Source organism: Gallus gallus, chromosome 10 (assembly GCF_016699485.2).
Source record: "Gallus gallus isolate bGalGal1 chromosome 10, bGalGal1.mat.broiler.GRCg7b, whole genome shotgun sequence".
Taxonomy (NCBI): Eukaryota; Metazoa; Chordata; class Aves; order Galliformes; family Phasianidae; genus Gallus; species Gallus gallus.
In genome coordinates this window covers 14,449,087-14,468,382 of record NC_052541.1, presented here as the reverse complement: position 1 = coordinate 14,468,382, position 19,296 = coordinate 14,449,087, and the positions used below count along the sequence as shown (strand labels likewise).

Here is a 19,296-nt window from a genome sequence, read left to right as displayed (position 1 = left end):
GAATGAAGGCGTATGGATAAAAAATGCAGAGGATTAAACAAACCCCTTGAGTCACATTATTAAACAGGATCCTCCCCCAAACCAGCGTTAAGTCCTCCCTATGGAAAAGTGTCAGCGATTTAAGGGTTAACATAGATTGGAAAATAATTTCAAAAATTAGAGGATTACACAGACAAATGTTTGGAATTCATCCCTCTTTAAAAATGACAGCACATTTGGCAAGTGTGAGCAAACATCTCCAACTTTACTGGGTTTGAAAGATCCGAGCACAGCTATTCAGCGACAACCCAAAAGCTGCGATCTGCGAACACGCCTCGGCTGGAAGGACTCGGGTGCTGGGACAGCACTGCTCGCTACCTGGAAGCTTTCCAGCAGCTTTCAAGGTGTTCATCGTGGACTCGTGGCTGGTGTCAGAGCAACATCACAGAGCACGTCGGGTTTGAGCAGCACCCAGGTGTGAAGGGCGGACCCTTCAGCCCGTTCTATGGGAACACATGGCCCCTGGGGCCGCAATCGCCTCTTCCAGCACTGCCATCATCACCTTGCTTCCTCTGCACCTCATGCCCAAGGCTCTTTATTGGCCGAGCTCTCCAACGAACCTCTGCGGATGCCCTTTGGCGATTCCCGTTTTGGAAGCCCATACTGTCACCAAAGGGGCTGGTAGCTCCCTGCTTTCCCCATCACCCCGCAGGATATCACAAGTGAGCCCATTGTAAGACGTCGTTCTCGAGAATCCCGGCTGGGTTTGACTTTGAGAAAAAGACAAAAGTTTCCTGTGTTGCCATTGTTGTTTTTTTTAATTTTGTTTTCTTCATTCTCTCTTCTCGTTATTATTAAAAAGGACCCTCAGATTATTAATATAGTCCATCCCTCCACAGTCACTATAAAACAGACTCCATATTTTCACACCACTCATGATCTTCAAGGTTATAGATAAATTTTGTCCTATGTGGTTGGTTTTGGGGCACTGAGTCCCGCCCCAGATTGTCTAAGGTGAGAGTAGAGGCAAAAAACTCACTAGTGCTGAGACCACCTTCGTGGTTCTTGATGTATCTTTTATAGTTTTTCCTCAAGCACTGCCAGGTGGTTGTATATAGGATGAATGCAAAAGACTTGAGGGCTATAGCAATGCTAACGTACAGGTATCTGTAGACCACGTTGTCGTACAGCGCGCAGGCTCCTTGCTCGCCGCAGAACGTGCTCCAGAACAGACACGTGGAGTCAATTCCAGCCCCAAAGATCAACGGAGGTGGAATAAAACCTGTCAAAATAAGAGAGACAAATCATGCTTTTATGATCTTTATGATGAAGAGAGAGGACGTGATTGCGCTGAACGGAAAGTGAGGGCACTTAGCGAGGTTAATGGTCCCAGATGGAGCCTGGGATTTGCTAATTTTTTTAGCTCTAAATCAACCTAAACAAAGTGTGCGGATATGAGATTTTAGCTCGGAGTCAATGTCTATGGAAGAGATTCCTGCTGATATCCCAAACGCAGGTAGGATTTTATTCAAGTTTAAGTGCCTTTCATTAAGCTTCTGGTTTGCCTAATGAGACTACGTGGAGGGTAAATGAAAAAGGAGGAGGATGGCTTTGTAGACTGCACTCTGTTTAGATGCTGGTAATTCTGCATTCCGGGGCGTTCACTTGGAGGATGGTAACAGACTCCGGTTCAGTCTGAAATCAGCTGGGGCACCAAGATCTGGTTTTGGACCCTTCCCTGACACAGGAGTAGGCTTTCTCCTGATCTAAGGAGAAGAAGCCGTGGCCTGTAATGGATTCCAATGATTAAATATGAAAAGAAGGGAAAATTTCAGTGTGCCATTAAATGAAATATCACAGCAGGATTCTCCTACAGCCACTGCAGCTAACTGTTGATGAGCACGTCTCATTCTGCAAGAGAGCTGCAATCTAAAAGCAGAGCAATCTGCAATCCAACCCCTTTTAACCAATAAATGCGACATTTTTCCTCTCTGCTTTTTCCCATCCTATGGGATTGCTATAGAAGATCCCTCATTTCAAATTGCCCCAACAGTGGTTAGGTCATCCACACCCAGCTGTGCACTCCCCAGTCAGCACCAGGCACTGAGCATAGAACCATATAATTATTAAGGCTGGAAAAGAACTCTAATACCATCTAGTCCAACCACCAACCCATCCCCACCATGCCCAATAAACCACGTCCCTCTGTGCCACATCTCCGTGGTTCTGGAACATCTCGAGGAAGGGATGGTGACTGCACCACCTCCCTGAACTGGAGCACTCAGAAGGAAACATGCACGTTCTACATAATGCAAACCATTTTTTCCTCCTTCTGCTATATTTCTACGGGTAGGCTGGAAGTGGACAAGCCCTAGGAAACAAGAAACAAAACCCAAAAAGTCCACTGCTGCATGCTAGGGCAGCAAGCAAAGGAGAACACCCTATCCATGTGAACTGAACAGCAGGTGGGCACAATGAGCTCTTCCAGATTGGGCACTGACAGCATCACTCCATCTGTAGGTGCTGGGACTATAAATACACATGTAGGCACATAGACACAGGGACTGCACTTTTTAGACAGGAAAGCATTTAATCTTGGATCTGATTTCATCATTAACCTGTATTTCCAGGCTCAAATCTGATGCCTTCCTTCAGCCCGTCATGAACAAAATAATGACATTCATGACATATATCCTAAGACTACAAATAAATTGGTTGTAGTCACTGTTCCCTGTGGTAACTGAGATCTTTTTATTTTATTTTGTTGGTGACTAGAGCTCTGCAGACTGTGTTTGATCTTCCTTATACGCTAATAAGTACAGGAGTAAAGAAAGGCTATACAGGCTGCTGGTACACATTTGAACTGTGACTGTAGTAAATAAGAATAGATGATACAAAAACAAGACAATGTGTTTGTTAGAAACATGAGTTCTCAGTCATCACATCTAAAACCCAGTTTTGTTCTGGAAACAATGTCAGTGCCAGCTCCCTGTTTGTCACTGCAGTGATGGGAAAGTCTAGGTTGAGCTGGATTTGCTTCTAAGTTAAAAGATGCCTGTCTTTGAAACCCGTGGACAACTGCACACTCAGTCCAGCATTCAAAAATTCAGCCAGACTCCTGCCATGAACAGGCAAAGAGATTGTGCTGCTGAGTGCAGTTTGTTTCTATACACGGTATGTTATAGGGAGAGAACTTCCCAAGCAGAGCCCCCTGTATAGCAGCTGCTGCTTTCAAAAACCTTTGGCTCCCACCACATTGCTTTACACTCTGAGAAACTGCTATTGCACATTTATATGAAGACAATGTTATGCTGCTCTCTCACAGCAGAATTCCTGTGGAATGAGATAATATGTCCAGGAGGATACCGAGAGAGTTCAGTTGTGTTTCATGTTATTACAGTGAATATTAAAGAGATTCAATCATGCTTTACCTCTTATTGCAAAGTGTTGCAAAAAAAATTCTGCTATATATATATTTCATTGCAGAAACTGCAGGGTTGTAGAAAAAAGCTGCCTCTGTCTTACTGAAATCTATTAGCTCCGATTGCACCTCTGGGTCTCATACCACGTATATTTAATACACTCCTTTGGTTCAAGAAGCAGCTATTATCACTCTCTTCTTAAGTCAAAGCTAAAGGTGAACTGAAAAGCTTTTAAAATATATCAGTAAAGCTAGTCAGATTGTTAAGGGCAAGATTTGGATACCCTGGCTTATCTTGAAAAGCACCTTTCTCTTCATTTTCTATGGGCTCTAGCTACATTGCTGATATTCTGTGGGATGTATTCTCTTATTTCAAGGGAATTCCTTAGTGGCAGAGCAACACATAAAGATTTGAGTTTGAATTCTTACTATGGCTTCTTTACTGGAAGAAAAAGAAGATCCATTCATCTTCAGTATACATGTCTGAGCTCAGTTTTAGTGGAATTGAAGATGCTGCTATCTCAGAAGATTTCTCTCTTTCAAAAGGAATAGGAAAGAGAGAAAATCTTGCCCCTCAAATACCTTTTCCTTCAGAAACAACAGTCTGCAATACCCTCCTTGCAGACTTGCCTGATGACACCCCACATTCAGCCAGCAAGAGCAGCAGACAGGCCAAAACCTGAGAGCAGCACCAACAGCAAAGGAAAATGCTGTCTTTGCAAGGCTTGAACCAGAGCCAACCCAACCCAGACGCTTCCCTTTGACTTCTCTGAGCTCTTGGTGCATTTGCTTGATGGAGCTTTCTGTATGACTGCAGCTACTTTACCAAGAGCAATGAAAATCTAATTGGCTTTAATGTAAACTGGTCTGGGACCACCATTTCCCTTTCAGCTCATAGGGAATGAGTTGTTACTAAAAATAATAAAGTACTTACTCAAGGCAATGAGTGGTACTATGGGATTTTTGGTCCCCTACTTCCTAGAGCTTTACTACAGCCTAGAAGATGGCATTTAACTCAACCCATTGTGACTGGGGGTCAAGTAGGGAAGGCACTGCTTGTGCTCTGCTGCAGGAGCCCTAAAAAAAAAAGTAAATCCAACCTCCAAGACATGCAGAAACCACGTGCACCCACACAATGACGGGTCACTGAGATAATAAGCTGAAATATAGGGGTTGTAAAATAAAAGCCGTCTCTTTAAAAGGGAAAAAAAATCCACCTAGAAATAAGAAGCAGGCAAACAAAAGCCCAGTGTGCTCCTTTTAATTCACACACGAGAAACACATACTGGTCCAGAGGAAGGAATGGCCATATGCATTTTAATGGGATATTAACCCACAGGAGAGTACGAGAACTTTGCCTGCCTCATTTTACTGTCTTCCTTTCTGAAACACCAGAAAGAAGGGACAAACACACCATATTTAACACAGGTCCTGTCCCTCAAATGAGGATAAAAGTACGTCTTCCTCTACTTCAGCCATACGCAATACAAGCAGTAATTGTGCAAGCTGCTGACATGTTAATAGCTGTAGGAGAGAGCTGGCTGCGTGGGAGCATGGCAGAAATGGTCATTTCTCATGCAACACCACATTTTCTTCCATTAGCACAATTCAAATGGCAGGAAAAGTGCCTTTGGGAATCTGGATGCCATATTCTTCACAGGGAGGTCTTGGACCCCGCTGCATCAGATCCCACCCATGACAACTGCAATTTCTGATGTCAAGTAAGTATGCATGAAGTAGCAATCAACTCCTGCATATTAAAACCAGTGTTTTCTGTGAGAGAGAGAAGGGCTGGGGAGAAAGACAAGACATCTTTGTACCTACCCAGCAAACGGAGAAGCAGGAAAAGCACCCCCAGAGCATAAGACTTGAGTTCGGGGCTCACGGTTCTGTGGGGAGGAGAAGAAGAGAGTGAAATCGATTCTTATTGTTCTGCTTTCATTAACACACCCCATGGCAATTCCGTGCTGTCAGCCAGGATGCCACCACCACCTCTTCAAAAAGTCATTAATGTGGCTTTTCTTCTCCCTTTGCCTGAACCGCCTACAGCCTCAAAAGTAATTGCAGTGGTGGCCATGTAATAGGTGCAGGAATTTAGCAAAGTCATTAACAACAGCAGCTCGTCTTGCTGTTGGATGGGGAAAAATGAAATTCTCATCCCAGCAAATTGGCGTTTACCCCATCGTGTTTTTAAGGCTCCAGATGTTGAGAATTTGTATCATCTAGAATCACAGAATCACGCAGGTTGGAAAAGATCACTAAGATCACCCAATTCAACCACCAACCCATCCCCACCATGGCCATAACCACGTCCCTCAGTGCCACACCTAGATGGTTCTTGAACACCTTCAGGGATGGTGACTCCACCACCTCCATGGGCAGCCTGTGCCAGTGCCTGACCACTCTTTCTGACAAGAAATATTTCCTCACATCCAACCTGAAGAGAGACAACTTTTTGTCCTGAGGCTCCTCAGACTACAAGGAATAGGGCTGGAAAGGAAGATGATGGACCAAAATGTTCAGTAGAACTGCTGGACCAAGCCTCCCAGTGGGGATATGCTCAAGGAAACGAGTTTTCATGGGATTTGTTTTATACTGGGAAGACAACTGCTGCCCTGCCTTTTTCTGTGGACAGAACCCAGTTTATCGCATTAGTATTAGCCTTCAAAGGTGCTTTAAAAAATAATTCATGGCTTTCTAATTCGCTTAGCTCAAGGATGCTACTGGCTAAAGGTATTCTCTTAGGGGAGGCTCAGAGAAGCCTTTGGCATTTCAGAAACCATTAATTTGGTTTTAAGTCTTATAATAGCATTTTATGTCCCACAGGATACAAAGGCTTGGAAAGCAGATAGTGATCCCCATGTGACCGCATGTATATTGGAGGGGAATCCCAACAATACTGATAAAATAGCCAGAAAGAGCAATTGGTTTTAAATTAAGAAAAGACCATTCTGATCACCTGCCTTTATCTCGTGCATTATGCAGGCCATGTAACATGATATCCTCAGTCCTGCATGAAGCCCAAACCTCTGGCTATGTTTTAGTAGAGCTACCCAGGCTCGATATAAAGACTTAATGCCACGGAGAATCTACTCTTGGACAAATGCTCAAGCAGTTAATGGCTTGGCTCAAACAGGATTCTACAGCAGAGTGGGAAATGAAGGAAACAAAAAGAGTATCAAAGTTTATCTTACGGAAAAAAAATGACAATCATTTGAAAAATTCACAGCGGGTTTTTAATTAATAGCGGTGTCCACTTCTTTGTATTTAAGACCGAAGTCCATCCTCATACCTTAGGGTGAAGTAACATTTGCCACCTGGAGACACTATCTTTTCTTTATCGCCTACAACAGTGAGTTAATGACTTTCCTAGACAAGACATCTAATTAGTAGACACTGAAGCAAACAAATCTCACACCAAATGCTCAGATTCTTCGGGGTATGGACTTGCACTGATTCCTGCCCTCATGGCACCTGCTTCCCTTTATATCCTGGACAAGCAATATCAGAAGTCTTTGAGGAGTGGAAGACAAACCTATTTATATTTTTATTTCCCACTGCAACCCCTCCCAGACAGTCTCCAAACCCCAAAGTGACTCTCCTATATAGCCACATCTTCAAGCAAACAGTTACATCCGACAGAATTGTTTCCAGACCAAAACTTCAGTTCTCTTTGAGTGACCATCTCAGGTACAAGCCAAAGCTACCGGTCCCAGTGTAACTCATGCTGGCCCAGTGAGGGGAGTTCATTCTTAAATTAACCATAGGAAGCAGATGATGCCACTTGTCCCTGCCAGAGACACCACAAATACACGCCAACACCTTCTTTTAGCAATGCTTTACCCAAAACTGCAGAGAACATGAGGTTGTATATGGTGAACAGCTCTTTCCCATGGATTTTAGTAGCTAAAAACTAAAACTCTGCTAGGAATGCAGTTGCTAATTTGTATGGGTGAACTGTTTATTTCCCAGAAGTGAGAGATGAGTATTTTTAATGTTCCCTTCCTTTTTCTCTTTGCTTGTATTCTCCTTCCTGGCGGCTGACTGGCTTATCTCATTTGGAGTCGACATGAAGACAACTCCATTCAGGATCCTACAGGTGCTGGCAGCTCCCCTGAACAAAGAACCCTTCAAACTTCAGATTGCTTTTGCCACAATATTTATCACGAGAAATTTGATTTCCCTTTAGCTACCGTAGACGCAAAGAGAGAAAAGAACTAGTAGGTGGAATATCTCATTTTGTATCCTGCAGGGAGACATGCCCTCACAGAGCCGTTCTGTCCAAGATCCACTGAAGAGTGTGCTTCTAATACAAACCTTATTGATTGGACTTTATTGGAATTTTCCAGGCTGCAGAATGGATCTGCTATTTATGCCTCTGGTTATTATTTGCAGTAAGTGACAGCCCGGACAGATAAGTAATTCTGGATAAACGTGAGCTTAGGTATAATACTTATATCATAGGGGGAAGTGTTCTGTGTGTCTGGAAATAAAACAAGGTCAGATATTTGAATAAGCTACTTCAGCTATTCGTATTGGCTCTACTCAGAGACGTCCTTCACTATTTCAAGTTCCTTTTGTTCTTGGACTCAGTCCAGGATGAGAGAAGTTAAACTCTAGCCAAAGGGGTACTGACCAGCGCTCACCTTTGCAACAGCCTTTCATTTTTCCATGGTTTCTAAGATCTCCAGGCCATTTCTACGGGTATCTTATTAAGCCCTTACCTGCTGAGAACATAAGGCTGCTCTACTGCCACTTTGCTGATGCAACTGTGATGCCCACATTCTGCTGCACATCCGCATCTCCCTCCCCACGCTCCCTTTCTTCCAGCACTGTACACAATCCATCCCTTCATTCCCAGTACTGAGTGCACTGGTGGGGCAATAGCATGGATGCCACCATATGTGACCCCACTCCCCTTGAGAGCAGCCCCCAGGTGAGCCATGGGGTTACCTGATGAGGATGATGACCGACGGCGTCTGCGCCATGGCCCCGATCATGCTGCAGACACACATCACGCAGAGGAATGTCAAGAAGGCCTCTTCACAGCCAGGACTGGGGCATTTTCCAGGAACGACGGTGGCATTTTCGGCAGGGACCGAGCTGAGGCAGGAACAGCCGCTGAGGTTCTGCAGAGGAGCACAGGGATTCAGGGAAAGCAAGAGCCACAGCCCCACTGCTCACCCTCTGTAACGCCACAGCCACTCTGAGCCCTCCTACAGTTAATTAAGTCACTCCTAAGCGCTTATTTGAGGGGAGCTTGGGAAGGGTTTCAGGAGCGTGTCAGCTCTGATGCATGCAACCAGCAAGGAAACACCGTCCCTTGGCTTGTTTCTTTCTTCTGCTCCTTTCAAGTCTCTCCCATAAATGTCACTGCCACAAAATTATTACCAAGTTATACTCCTTCGGAGAAGAATAAAGGAACGATTTGTGTCCCCGAGACACAAAAGAACCCCAAATTATGGTTCTAATTACTTTCCACTTTACCTCTGCCTTCTCGGCTCTTGCAATTAAACCGAAGTACATTAACACTGGGTAAGTCTGCAGCCCTGCTCCTGGCTGCGGATTCAGTGCCTGATTCCAGCACCCTGAATGCTGGGAAGGGGGCAGCCATGGGAGGTGCAGTGGACCACCATGGGCTGACCACTTCAGCTTGGTGCCACAGACACCCTGAACTCAGGAGCACTCCAGGGCTAACAAACGACATCCAGTTCACAGGGATTTTTTGTAGAGCTAAAAGCTGAAGTCGGGCAAGATAAACTTTATCAATATGTGATCAGAAGGAGGGAGAAATGACTGCGTTTTTTTTTGATATCTTCAGCAAGTGCAGGATGTGAAAAGAAGCTTTGTTTGCCAGTCGTAGATTTAGGTTTTTTCTTATTTTCCAGCTCACCCTCCTGAATTTCTGAGCGGGGGATGTCGATGCAATTAAGGAGCACAATACCACCAAGAAATCCCTTAATGAATACGGAATGAAACGATCATAAATGATTCATGGCTTGTCTTCATTGGGCTGCTGGGTTTGCAGGTCACATGTTTGTGAGAGAAGTAATGCCATAAAGTAAAACATAGGGGAAAACAGCCAAATCCCCTCCCCATCCCCTCCGCCACATCAAAGTAGAAGTACCTTTGCTTTTCCATCGGGGTCCCCTTAGGACTGTACAAAAGCACACTTTCTGGTTCACTGCCTCTAAAGTAAAGGAGCCATGGGGACAGTGCTCTAGCCTTTCTGACACCGATCTCTTTCTTCTGTGTAGGAGTCAAATGATTTTCTTCCACACAAGTGCATAGCGGGCAAGAGAGACCGCAGTGCAGAACTCCAGGAAAGCTGGAGGAGACATGCAAGTGCCTTTCTGGCTGGCAAACACTCATTAAAATAACAAACTCCTGTGCTGTGAGTTAGAAGCTGCCACCTGAAGGCTTCGAGCTGGTAGCAATTAGCAGCACCGCAGTGGTGTTTGTGCAGTGACAGCAGTGCAGCATTGTAACTCCTGGTCCTCACTGCAGCGCACTGCCGGTAACCAACCAGCCAGGACATGGCCCGGCAGATTAAAACCCATCTAAACGCACAGCTGTACTGAAATATCCTGGGATTAAATTTCCATCAGAACAAAGGTGAAGAACTGGCTGCTTATTTCCAACGAGTTCTCATTGAGGGAAAGAAAGTGCCTTTTTTTTCTGGCAATCATGGGGCACGTTCTCCTCCCAGTGACACAACTTTATACCTCCTATAACAAGCCATGTCGCTGGACCCTACCTTTGTACCCTGACTCTTGGCCCCTCCATCCATTTTTCCAACCACTTTGCACCCAAGTGGTGTCCCAGGGCAATGCAAGTAGTTTGTACCAACTACATCTGCTTGCTTTGTGCTGTGCCTCATCCATACTTGGGAGATCTTTGATCTTTTATTACTGACGTGCTACACAACTCAGAGATCAAACAAGGCAACATCAAAGATGGGCTTTTACCTTCGTCCTGTGGAGAAGCAACTTTCTGTTACCCATGCCAAATTATTATTAAAAAGATTCCCTTCTCTGCAACCCCCCCCCTCACCATTCAATCACATGTTTATCAGACTTCCACCGCCCAGCAGATTTTTTGTGGGCATGCGAAGCTGCACAAATGCAGTTTGCATCCTACATTTGGGTTAATTATCTACACAAATTTCCCATGTTTTCAATCATCTGATTTTTAAACCCTGGCTCTGATGACAGGAAAGGGACAAGCTGCTACTTCCCTGCAAAGCCCTGAGATGCCAGCATTGCAATGCCAGGCTGGAAAGCATGCACCTCCAGCCTAAGGGGAGGTTAAGTAAAGCTGTACAAGAAGTACAGTTGAAGGCTTTGCATGCATGGGTCACTCGTGGGCATGGCCCAGAAGAGATTTTCTTGTGTGTGCCAGAGCTCTGGCTATCAGCACTGACACTTGTAAAGCTTTTTGGATAGGTGCACCCCTGGAACCAGCTCAATAAGAGAGCACGGATGAAAAAGAAACAACTAACTGAGCTACAAACTGCTTTTAGAAATTGTTCACAGAGGAGAAATGGAGAGAGGCAGTCAGAAATGTCCAAGGCAGTAAAGTTAAATAAAGCATTCAGAGAATTTTATGTCTCAGTAAAAAGCAACCCTTGGCTCATCACAAGCATATAACATTCACAAGACCCTCTAGACAGGTCATTACCTGGATTATGGGTTTAAAACCTGGTTTGGAAATTTGGCTTTGCCTCAGGGCCACTGCATAGCCAAACTGGTCCATAACTCTTGGTAATGCCCTTTCCAGACGATGCTATTGCTTCACTAATTTGTGTTCAAAACGCTACTGCAAAGAAATGCACAAAGCAAAGCAACAAAAAGAACTCCAGGATGGAGATGAAAGGGCAAAATAAGAAAGAATGAGTGAATAAAGGTGGAGGAAGGGAGAGCGAGGTTCTTGCTTGGAGGTTTGCTCTTACAAAGCATGAGGTTGGGCAGCTGCATGCTGAACAGGCAGAGCTGAATTTTCATTACTATGCTCCTGCCAGAGCAGCCAGAGTTCTGCCCTGAGTCACACATCGAGGTGGTTCTTCCTGCACTCCAGACACAAACGACACTGGTTGTACTCTGCTAAGGGCTCAGAGAACTGATGAGACACTATTCTGCGTGCCCTGGACAAGCTGCCTTCTTGTTAAAATCATCACGTTACTGCTCCAAATGTTGTGTCTCTTGTTGAGAGGAGGGCAGAAGGCAACACCTTTACGTACCATGGCCTGGGTCACACTCTCACAGAGTCCCTTCTGGGGTTGCTGAAAGCACCCTGAATCCATAGCGCTTCCCTCTTGTCAAAGGGAGTGCCTGCATCTTCAAGACTGGAGTGGGAATTCAGGACAGAAGAGGTGTGAGCTCCTGGGTCGTCCGTACCAAGAGTCTGCTCTTGTTAGCAATGAGCTTGTGCCTCTGCTGCCTATTCAGAAAGGAAGGATGAAGCCATGGAGGGATAATTGCACGTGGCGAGCACTGCAGCTGCAAGTGGTCACTGTGACCAGGCTCACCTCCCACTCACTCACAGCGTAACTCAGGAGACGTTCGCATTTCAGCAGCACTAAATGGAAAACCAGACTTCTGAGATGCTGCTAAGAATTCCACGTCTTTACACAGAGATGGTTTGGTCTTCAGGAGTTTTCTAAAGGAATAAACTCCCGAGAACTGAGAAATGCTGAATGCTTTTGGATGGAGTCTTGGCTCTCTTGACAATTGCTCTTGCCACTGTCTCAGAGCTAAGGAGTGAAAGAGAGAAGCAAGAGACGTGGAGGGAAATCTTCAGTAAGAGTGAACGAAATCAGGTTCTGGTCATATCTACCTAGGAACCAGACTTGGGAAAAGAGCAAAAGGAAAAAAGAGTAAAAAAGACTGAGCAGGGTGAACACAGTCAGATGGAGAACCGAGGAGATGGGGAGCAGCGGGAGGAGAGAGAAGCTTTTCCCACAGCTCGGGCCAGCAAGCTCACGCAAAAGATTTGGGTTCTGCCAAAGGACACACATGCACATTTCCCCTTGTGTTCCTGTGCTTCAGTACTGAGGGGAAAGCTGAAGGAGGAGCAGAAGGATGAAAAGAAAAGCCATCCTGCCTTGAGAGCGACCCTGGCACGCTGCTGCCAGAGCAGGAGAGCATTTTTGCAACAGAGCAAAAAACAGCTAAGGATAATCTGAGTTTTGGGGGTTTAACCCCTACTGACTGCAAATGAGCAGCTCTACCAGATAGGTGCTAACCTCTCACAGATTCATTCCTACAGACAAGAGATACCGAGGAAAGGCTGCTTACCGTGCTGCTGCAGCCAGCAAAGCAGGCAGACAGGTAGGTGACCCCATCTGCCCCACAGACTGGAGTGAAGGAATCAGTTTGGCATTCACAGTTGTTATTGCAGGGGGAATATGGGTCCAGAGATGAGGTTGGAGTTGAGCTGTAAGAGAAGCAGAAAAATAAATTAACAGGCAGTGTAATGATATCAGCTGGCTTTTCTGGTCAGTGCCACATCAACATGGCTTTGAAGGGGGTCTGATAAGGCAAACAAATTACAAAAAGCAGACTACAGGCTATCTGGGTCCCAGTTTAAAGAAATCCAGGCTACAGCCTCTCCTGGGGACAGAAATGCCTTGGCCCCCATCTTTCCACAACAGGACATCTAATGTGGGACTTGGGCTACCTCTCCAATGAGCAGCCCCAAAGACTTGCCCAGGGAAGGGCTCTGTTCTTCTAGAACAGTGAGCAGCCGAGAGCCTGAAGGTTTCATCTTTAAAACAGTCACCACTATATGCTGAGAAGCACCAGAAAATAAAACACAGATGAACTCCCTCCAAGTCCTGGGAGTGCTACAGTGAACTGGGTGCCTCATTTCTCCCATTAAAGTGGGTTTGGAGCCATTAATGCTCTTTCTACCATCTCTGAATTTCCCTGTCTCCAAAACATGGCTCTGCAAATTCCCCTCAGGTGCTTCAAAGACCAAACGAAGCAGCATGTGTCCCTTGATGCCAGGAGAAACCAGATGGTGCAGTGGACCCAACGCTATGGAGGCGGCCACAGGTTCACAATCGGGTCTGGCACCTTTAGATTCAGTTTGGCTGCTTTCAATAAAGCTCATTTGTCAGCTGTAGGCACTCAGCTCTCACAGAGATGTGTGGTATGAAAGCCCTCAGAGTGAGAGCGCTGTTTTGACACGGCCCTCATTAAGTTGCTTGCTTCATATGCTTGCTCATGGGCCAGCACTGCCTGAAGGCTGTTCATGGAGGACAATAAGACAGCATTTCTGCCGGCAAGGCTGAGTGAGATTTGCCTTTTGCTGGCTGGCTGGAGGGGAGACCCTGAAACTCTGGGGACTTACTTGTTTCCATAGGGAACAGTAACCCCTGCCACAGGTCCTGTGTCACATCCCAGGAACAGGAACGACACGTAGCAAGCTGTGGACACCAGGTTCACCAGCATGGCCATCCTGATGGCTCCCAGAGCAGAAAGGCTAAGCTTCTTCACCAAAAGGCCGCCCAGGAATATGCCCAGACATGCACATGGGATTGCTGTCATCCCTGCAAGGGGAAAAAGTCAGCTAGCAACACATGCAGGTAACAGTGAACAGCACTATTACATGGTGAAACATCCTAACCATCAACTACTGGAGTAGCACCAAGCTGGTATTTATTCCTTCTTGGAATATTCTTCTTGTTAAGTCAATAAATCCCAAACCACAGAGGCTGTGATACCTGGCAGCGTTAGACCCTGTCTGGACTGGCAAAGCAACTCACCCACCACCACTTTGCTCCTATCCATGTCTCAAGCACTGCACAATTAAATCTGCGCTGCTCTCTCCAGACTCATTTTAGGGTACAACCGGGGCTGCCCAGCAAAGAGGAGTGCACGCAAACAGATATTTTGCCTTGCACAGAGGAGCCACGATCTTCTTTCAGTTTTCATCCATACTGACGGGGGATGGCAAAATTGCTGAGATTGGCCCATCCTAACCCAACTAGCAGCATCTCTATTGCCTCCTGTGACAACTGGCAGCCAGAAAAGTCAAGGATATTTGGAGGTGTCTAGAGACTTTGGATGAACCCTGCTTGGTATACTTCAAAGCACTCTGATTTTCAGAGATTAAGCAATAGTTGTATTAGAAAATATTAAACCTCCCTTATAGAATCTTCTTAAACCATAAGATGCAAAATCACTGCCAGAAGTGACTCATTTTTCAGGCACAGAAAAGCATTATCACACTAAACTTGTCTGGGTTCAATTTAATCCCTTTGCTGCCAGTTACGCTCCAAACCTTACCTACCCAAGCTGAGCACAGAAGCGCATCCAAATCCTGGCATTTACGGACTCCTACAAACGCCACCTGGGAAATCTGGCAGCTATGCTGCTTAAATTAAACAAGTCGTTGTGAGGACAGTGGAGGTATCAAAGTCTCCCTTCCCCCTGCTGGGTCACAGGCAGGACGTGTTCTGGCTCACAGCAATTCCCACACTGCAGACCAGCCAGCTGTACACATGCTGGTCGGCCAGGCATCCTCCACCAAACACTGCAGTGGTTTTCCTTCTACCACTGGGTCAACAGTGAAGCTGCTTTCCTTTGCCAAGCCTTTAATTTTCAGGAAGGACAGAGGAATCCAACATATCTGAGACCTCTGTGTCACTGGTGAAGGCAGCAATGATGGCAAGGGATTGTTTCCTTTGGAAAGCTGGGCCAAAACCAAAAGATATCAACATTCAATGGGAAAATCAGTAACTGTCAGGAGAGCAGCTTGCAAGCTTTTTATTCTGATATTAAGATCCATCCATTTCATGATGCCCCAGTTTTTGAAAGGTCACTGCCAGATGCCCATCTGGTGGTCTGTATTTACAGATAACCCCAAACCAACTTGCAGATATTTTAAATGAGTGCTACTGAGAGAACGGATGTCATAAACAAATCACTAGACTGCTTGAAAATGAGCAGCAGGAAAAAATAAATGAAGATCCCGCATATGCATCAGTATCCTGACAGAGGACAAATGAGTGTAGAGGAATACAGAGTACACGGAAAACAGCAGCAGTATAGCGTGCTCAGAGAGAAGGGGAATTTGAAAGACAACCAAAGTGCATGAGCTTGGCTATTCGAGCTGCTGACTGCAGTCCTGTCATTTCCAGTACGAGGGGATAGGAGGGACTAGCAGGAGAAACTTGGCTTCCTAAACCAAATGGACACGGGCTGGAGAAATCTGGGATACCTTAACCAGGAAAGAAGTAGTTAGATGGGCAGCCCTGTAGCTTGACAAGCAGTTGTGTTCTTAGGCAACGAAATGGCCCAAGCGGGTTGGGATTTCTGCTGCACATCAAAGCTATTGCATTTCTGGATACTGCAGGGCCATCATGTTTCTGGGTGCTGGGCAAGTCACCTTTCGGGCAACCTTATCAGAGAGCTTGGCTGCAGCTAGCACCCATGCTGAGTGCTTTTCAATGCCTCTGGATGCTGGAGCCCCGGCAGTGCCATGGTTACTCACCCAGCAGCTGGTTGGCAGATGAGGTGGTGAGGTTGAACTGCTGCTCCAGGTACTTCCCCAGGAAGGCAGCAAAGCCTGCCACCACTGCGATCTCCATGCAGGCTGCCAGGATGATGCAGGTGAAGACAGGATTGGAGAGCAAGTGCTTTGTTACTTTGGGGATCACTAGAAGAGAGGGAAAAGGGAGAGGTGTTACTGTGTAGGCTCTGCTCAAGGCGCTCTCCATAGAACAAACACATGGTACTAAAACTACATTTGCATTATGCACAGACGAGCTGATTGAAAAGTGGCAACACCAGAATGAAGTGCCATCTAAAAAGCCAGATACCAGGAGGTGCAAAAGAGGTCACCTGTCATTGGTCTTAAATGTTACAGCTTATGCTGAAATTCTGAAGGATCAATGCTCTCCAGTTTGTTCCCTCCACAGAGACATCCAGCAAAACCCAGCGTTCTTTTCCCTTCTCCTCTCCCTGTCTGCTACCCATGAACAACACTGAGCCAGTTGATGAGCACCACACATCATTTCAAGCTTTCAGACACAAGCAGTCCAAGCTCACATTTGGCCCTTCCTTTTACTTCCATCCAAATGCACTTCTTTTTTTAACTCTCCCATAACAGTGCCTTGCTTGCCAAGGGGCGTCCTACAGCACATTTGGGTGCAAGCTGAAATTCTCCTTTTTAGCCTGGTGACGTGGTCTCTCGTGGGCATAAGGGACATCAGGCACATTAGCCTGCATGCTCCCATATGCCTGACCTTGAGCAGATCAACACCTTCTGTGTGGACCCCACCAGCCTCGGTGGCTGCAAGGGGAGCAGGGGGCACGCTGAGCTGTTTGCTGTGTAACACACACCTGCTTTAGTTTCATGATCCCTTGCTCCTCCCTCCCGAATCATTAATGTCCAGAGCCCTCTTCTCCAAGCCCGTCTCTATTTCCGATAAGCAAACACAAGTTACCTTACAAAGGGAAATCTGGCTAATGAATCAGATAGCACATTTTCTACTTCAGCGAACATTTTAATTATGGCAGAGATAACACAGCTTGAAGAGGAAAACATCCCAGTACAGGAGAAAGCCTTGCTTTGTCTCAATACCTGATGACTAATTTCTTCCTGAATTAAATGTGAAAATCATTAAGTTTGAAAATTACCCTGCTGAAGTGGAGTGAAGCCTCAATGGGCCCCTATTTGCATTTTGAAAATCCATTTCCCACCCCCCTCTGGCATACCAGGGTCTAGCAGATGACAGATTTCTCTGGTGTGGCTTCTGTTTTCCCTTAGGGCTTTTTTTTTTTGGTGCAAAATCTAATTGCGTTGGCCTCAGCAAGCAAATGCGTGGCTCTTTGTCAAGGCTCTGCTTGGGTCCCCACGGTTCTTTCTTTGGGGGAAAAATAAGGTTATAATTAGGTTTGATCTAACCTTTTTGGAAGGGGCCACTCCATGGTTTCTGGTCCCTTTATAGCATAAATGTTTTTTTCGTGCTGTATAAAATTCTTGCTTCCTGAGGATTTGCTGAACATAATGAAGGTGCAGGAGGCATAGGATTTTTTAGTAGAATGGGACTATAAAAATAAAAATAAAAAGAGACAGAGAGGGAGAAGCCACAGTGATTCAGACATGGATAGATCTCAGGAACCACCTGCTGCCTCCTTCAGTTCTTTGGTGGCCACCTACAGACCTTCCCATCTTGCCAGGAAAAGAAGGGAGAAAAAAGTGAAGGTGGACTTGGCAGAGCTGAGATTGGAAAGCCATATTTAAGGCATTACTGCCTTTTCTGCCTCCGGAGTTCAATTTGTACAAGACTAATGGATTCCTTGAGATGCAGCTCTGTGCCGATTCAAACGTAAAGACGCAGAGGTGTATTTGTAACCTTATCCACCAAATAATAACAACGACAGCCTGACTTTTGCAGGACGGAGTTCAAGACGGTGGTCATTTATTGCTGAAGGTGGCAAGGCTGGTACCGAATCACCACGCGTTACAACGTCCAAATCCATCCTTACTCCACCTCTGGCCAACCTATACTGCAACAGGGCTCCGTACCCACTGGAGGGTGTGATACAAAGCCCAGCACAAAGAGTGCAGAGGCAAAGTAGGTAACGCCTGGCAGCTTCCACCATCTCTCAGCATGGGCCAGCTCATTCCCTTTTATTTTCTAAGGAAAATGACAAGAGGCTCCCCAAAGAAATGAATATCCTTTCATCTTGCTACTGCCACCCGTTACGATGATTCATTTGACACCTGCTGCTGCCTTATCTGTCTCAGTTCTTGGGGTGAAATACCTCTGGGAACAAGATTAAAAGTCAGCAGTGAAGTTTAAAATTCTCTCAATAGACTGAAGCGACGTGCTTTCAGCTGCCTGGCATATGGTGCCTGGTGTGAAGAGGGAATGGAAAATGTCTGAAGGGGGTCAGGAAAGCCCCAGCACAACAGCTTCTCCCCTGGAGCCAATCCCAGCTGAAGTCATGATAAATGTTACCCTAAGCCTTGCTGACTCAATCAGAACTCGGATCTGTGCTCTAGCCCAAAAGGTCAGCTGCCTGCTTTGCAGCTCCAAAACGTCGTCGTAAATCTGATGTTGAAGTCCACTCACCAAATGGGAACAGAGAAAGGACTTTAGGGTTTAAAATAGTCTCGAGAGGCCTCTTGGAGAATGCGCAAGCTGTATCAAGACAAGGCACAGAAAGACTCACCCTCCTTAGCTGGATATTAGGAAAAATTTCTTCTCATTAAGAGTGGTTGGGCAGTGGCACAGCTGCCCAGGGAGGTGGTGGGGTCACTGTCCCTGGAGGTGCTCAGGAACTGTGGGGATGTGGCACTGAGGGACGTGGTTAATGGGCATGGTGGGGTGAGATGACAGTTGGACTAGATGACCGTAAATTCTAGATTCTGTAGTCAGAAGGACCAGCTCATTTAACATAACATCCTCATCCCAGTGTACCCAACATGCCATACAAAAGTGATTCCCATTGCAAGATACACCAAGAAGGAGTAGAATCTCATCCTCTTTTCTCTACTGAAGCATTTATGCCCAATACTTCAAACTTTCTGCTTACAGCGTTTGGTCGTAGGATCACTCAGGTTGGAAGGGATCGAGGAAGATGTCCCACAGCTCTCTGCTACCCCTGCTAATCTCTCCAGTTCCCACCTTGTAACACCCTAAGCAACACCCAGGCCAAACGTTGGCTGTGGAGGCCTTGAGCATCCTCTCCTGCTGAGGGCGAAAGACCGTGGGCTCAATAAGCAAATGCACTTCGTTCACCAAGTAGCTTTGATTTGTCACTAAACATCGGGGAGTACAGGGAATAATTGGCAACCTCATTACATGAGGTTTAACTACTCTCCAGAAACGACAAACTATAATCATCATGTTGGTGCTTGAAATGAATTGTTTGGAGCAT

At 45.9% G+C, this 19,296-nt stretch overlaps 1 protein-coding gene across 2 annotated transcripts in view; it reads right to left on the bottom strand.

The window, feature by feature from the left end:
• Positions 1–223: 223 nt before the first annotated feature.
• Positions 224–19,296, bottom strand: part of SLCO3A1 (solute carrier organic anion transporter family member 3A1) — a 111,573-nt gene continuing 92,500 nt past the window's right edge. For both annotated transcript variants that reach the window (XM_413876.7, XM_046899111.1), the window contains exons 5-10: positions 15,899–16,063; positions 13,754–13,952; positions 12,697–12,835; positions 8,354–8,529; positions 5,225–5,289; positions 224–1,261 (exon numbers count right to left, since the gene is read on the bottom strand). In XM_413876.7, coding sequence (XP_413876.2) covers positions 882–1,261; positions 5,225–5,289; positions 8,354–8,529; positions 12,697–12,835; positions 13,754–13,952; positions 15,899–16,063 — 1,124 coding nt within the window. In that variant the 3' untranslated portion in view covers positions 224–881. The remainder of the gene's footprint in view (positions 1,262–5,224; positions 5,290–8,353; positions 8,530–12,696; positions 12,836–13,753; positions 13,953–15,898; positions 16,064–19,296) is intronic.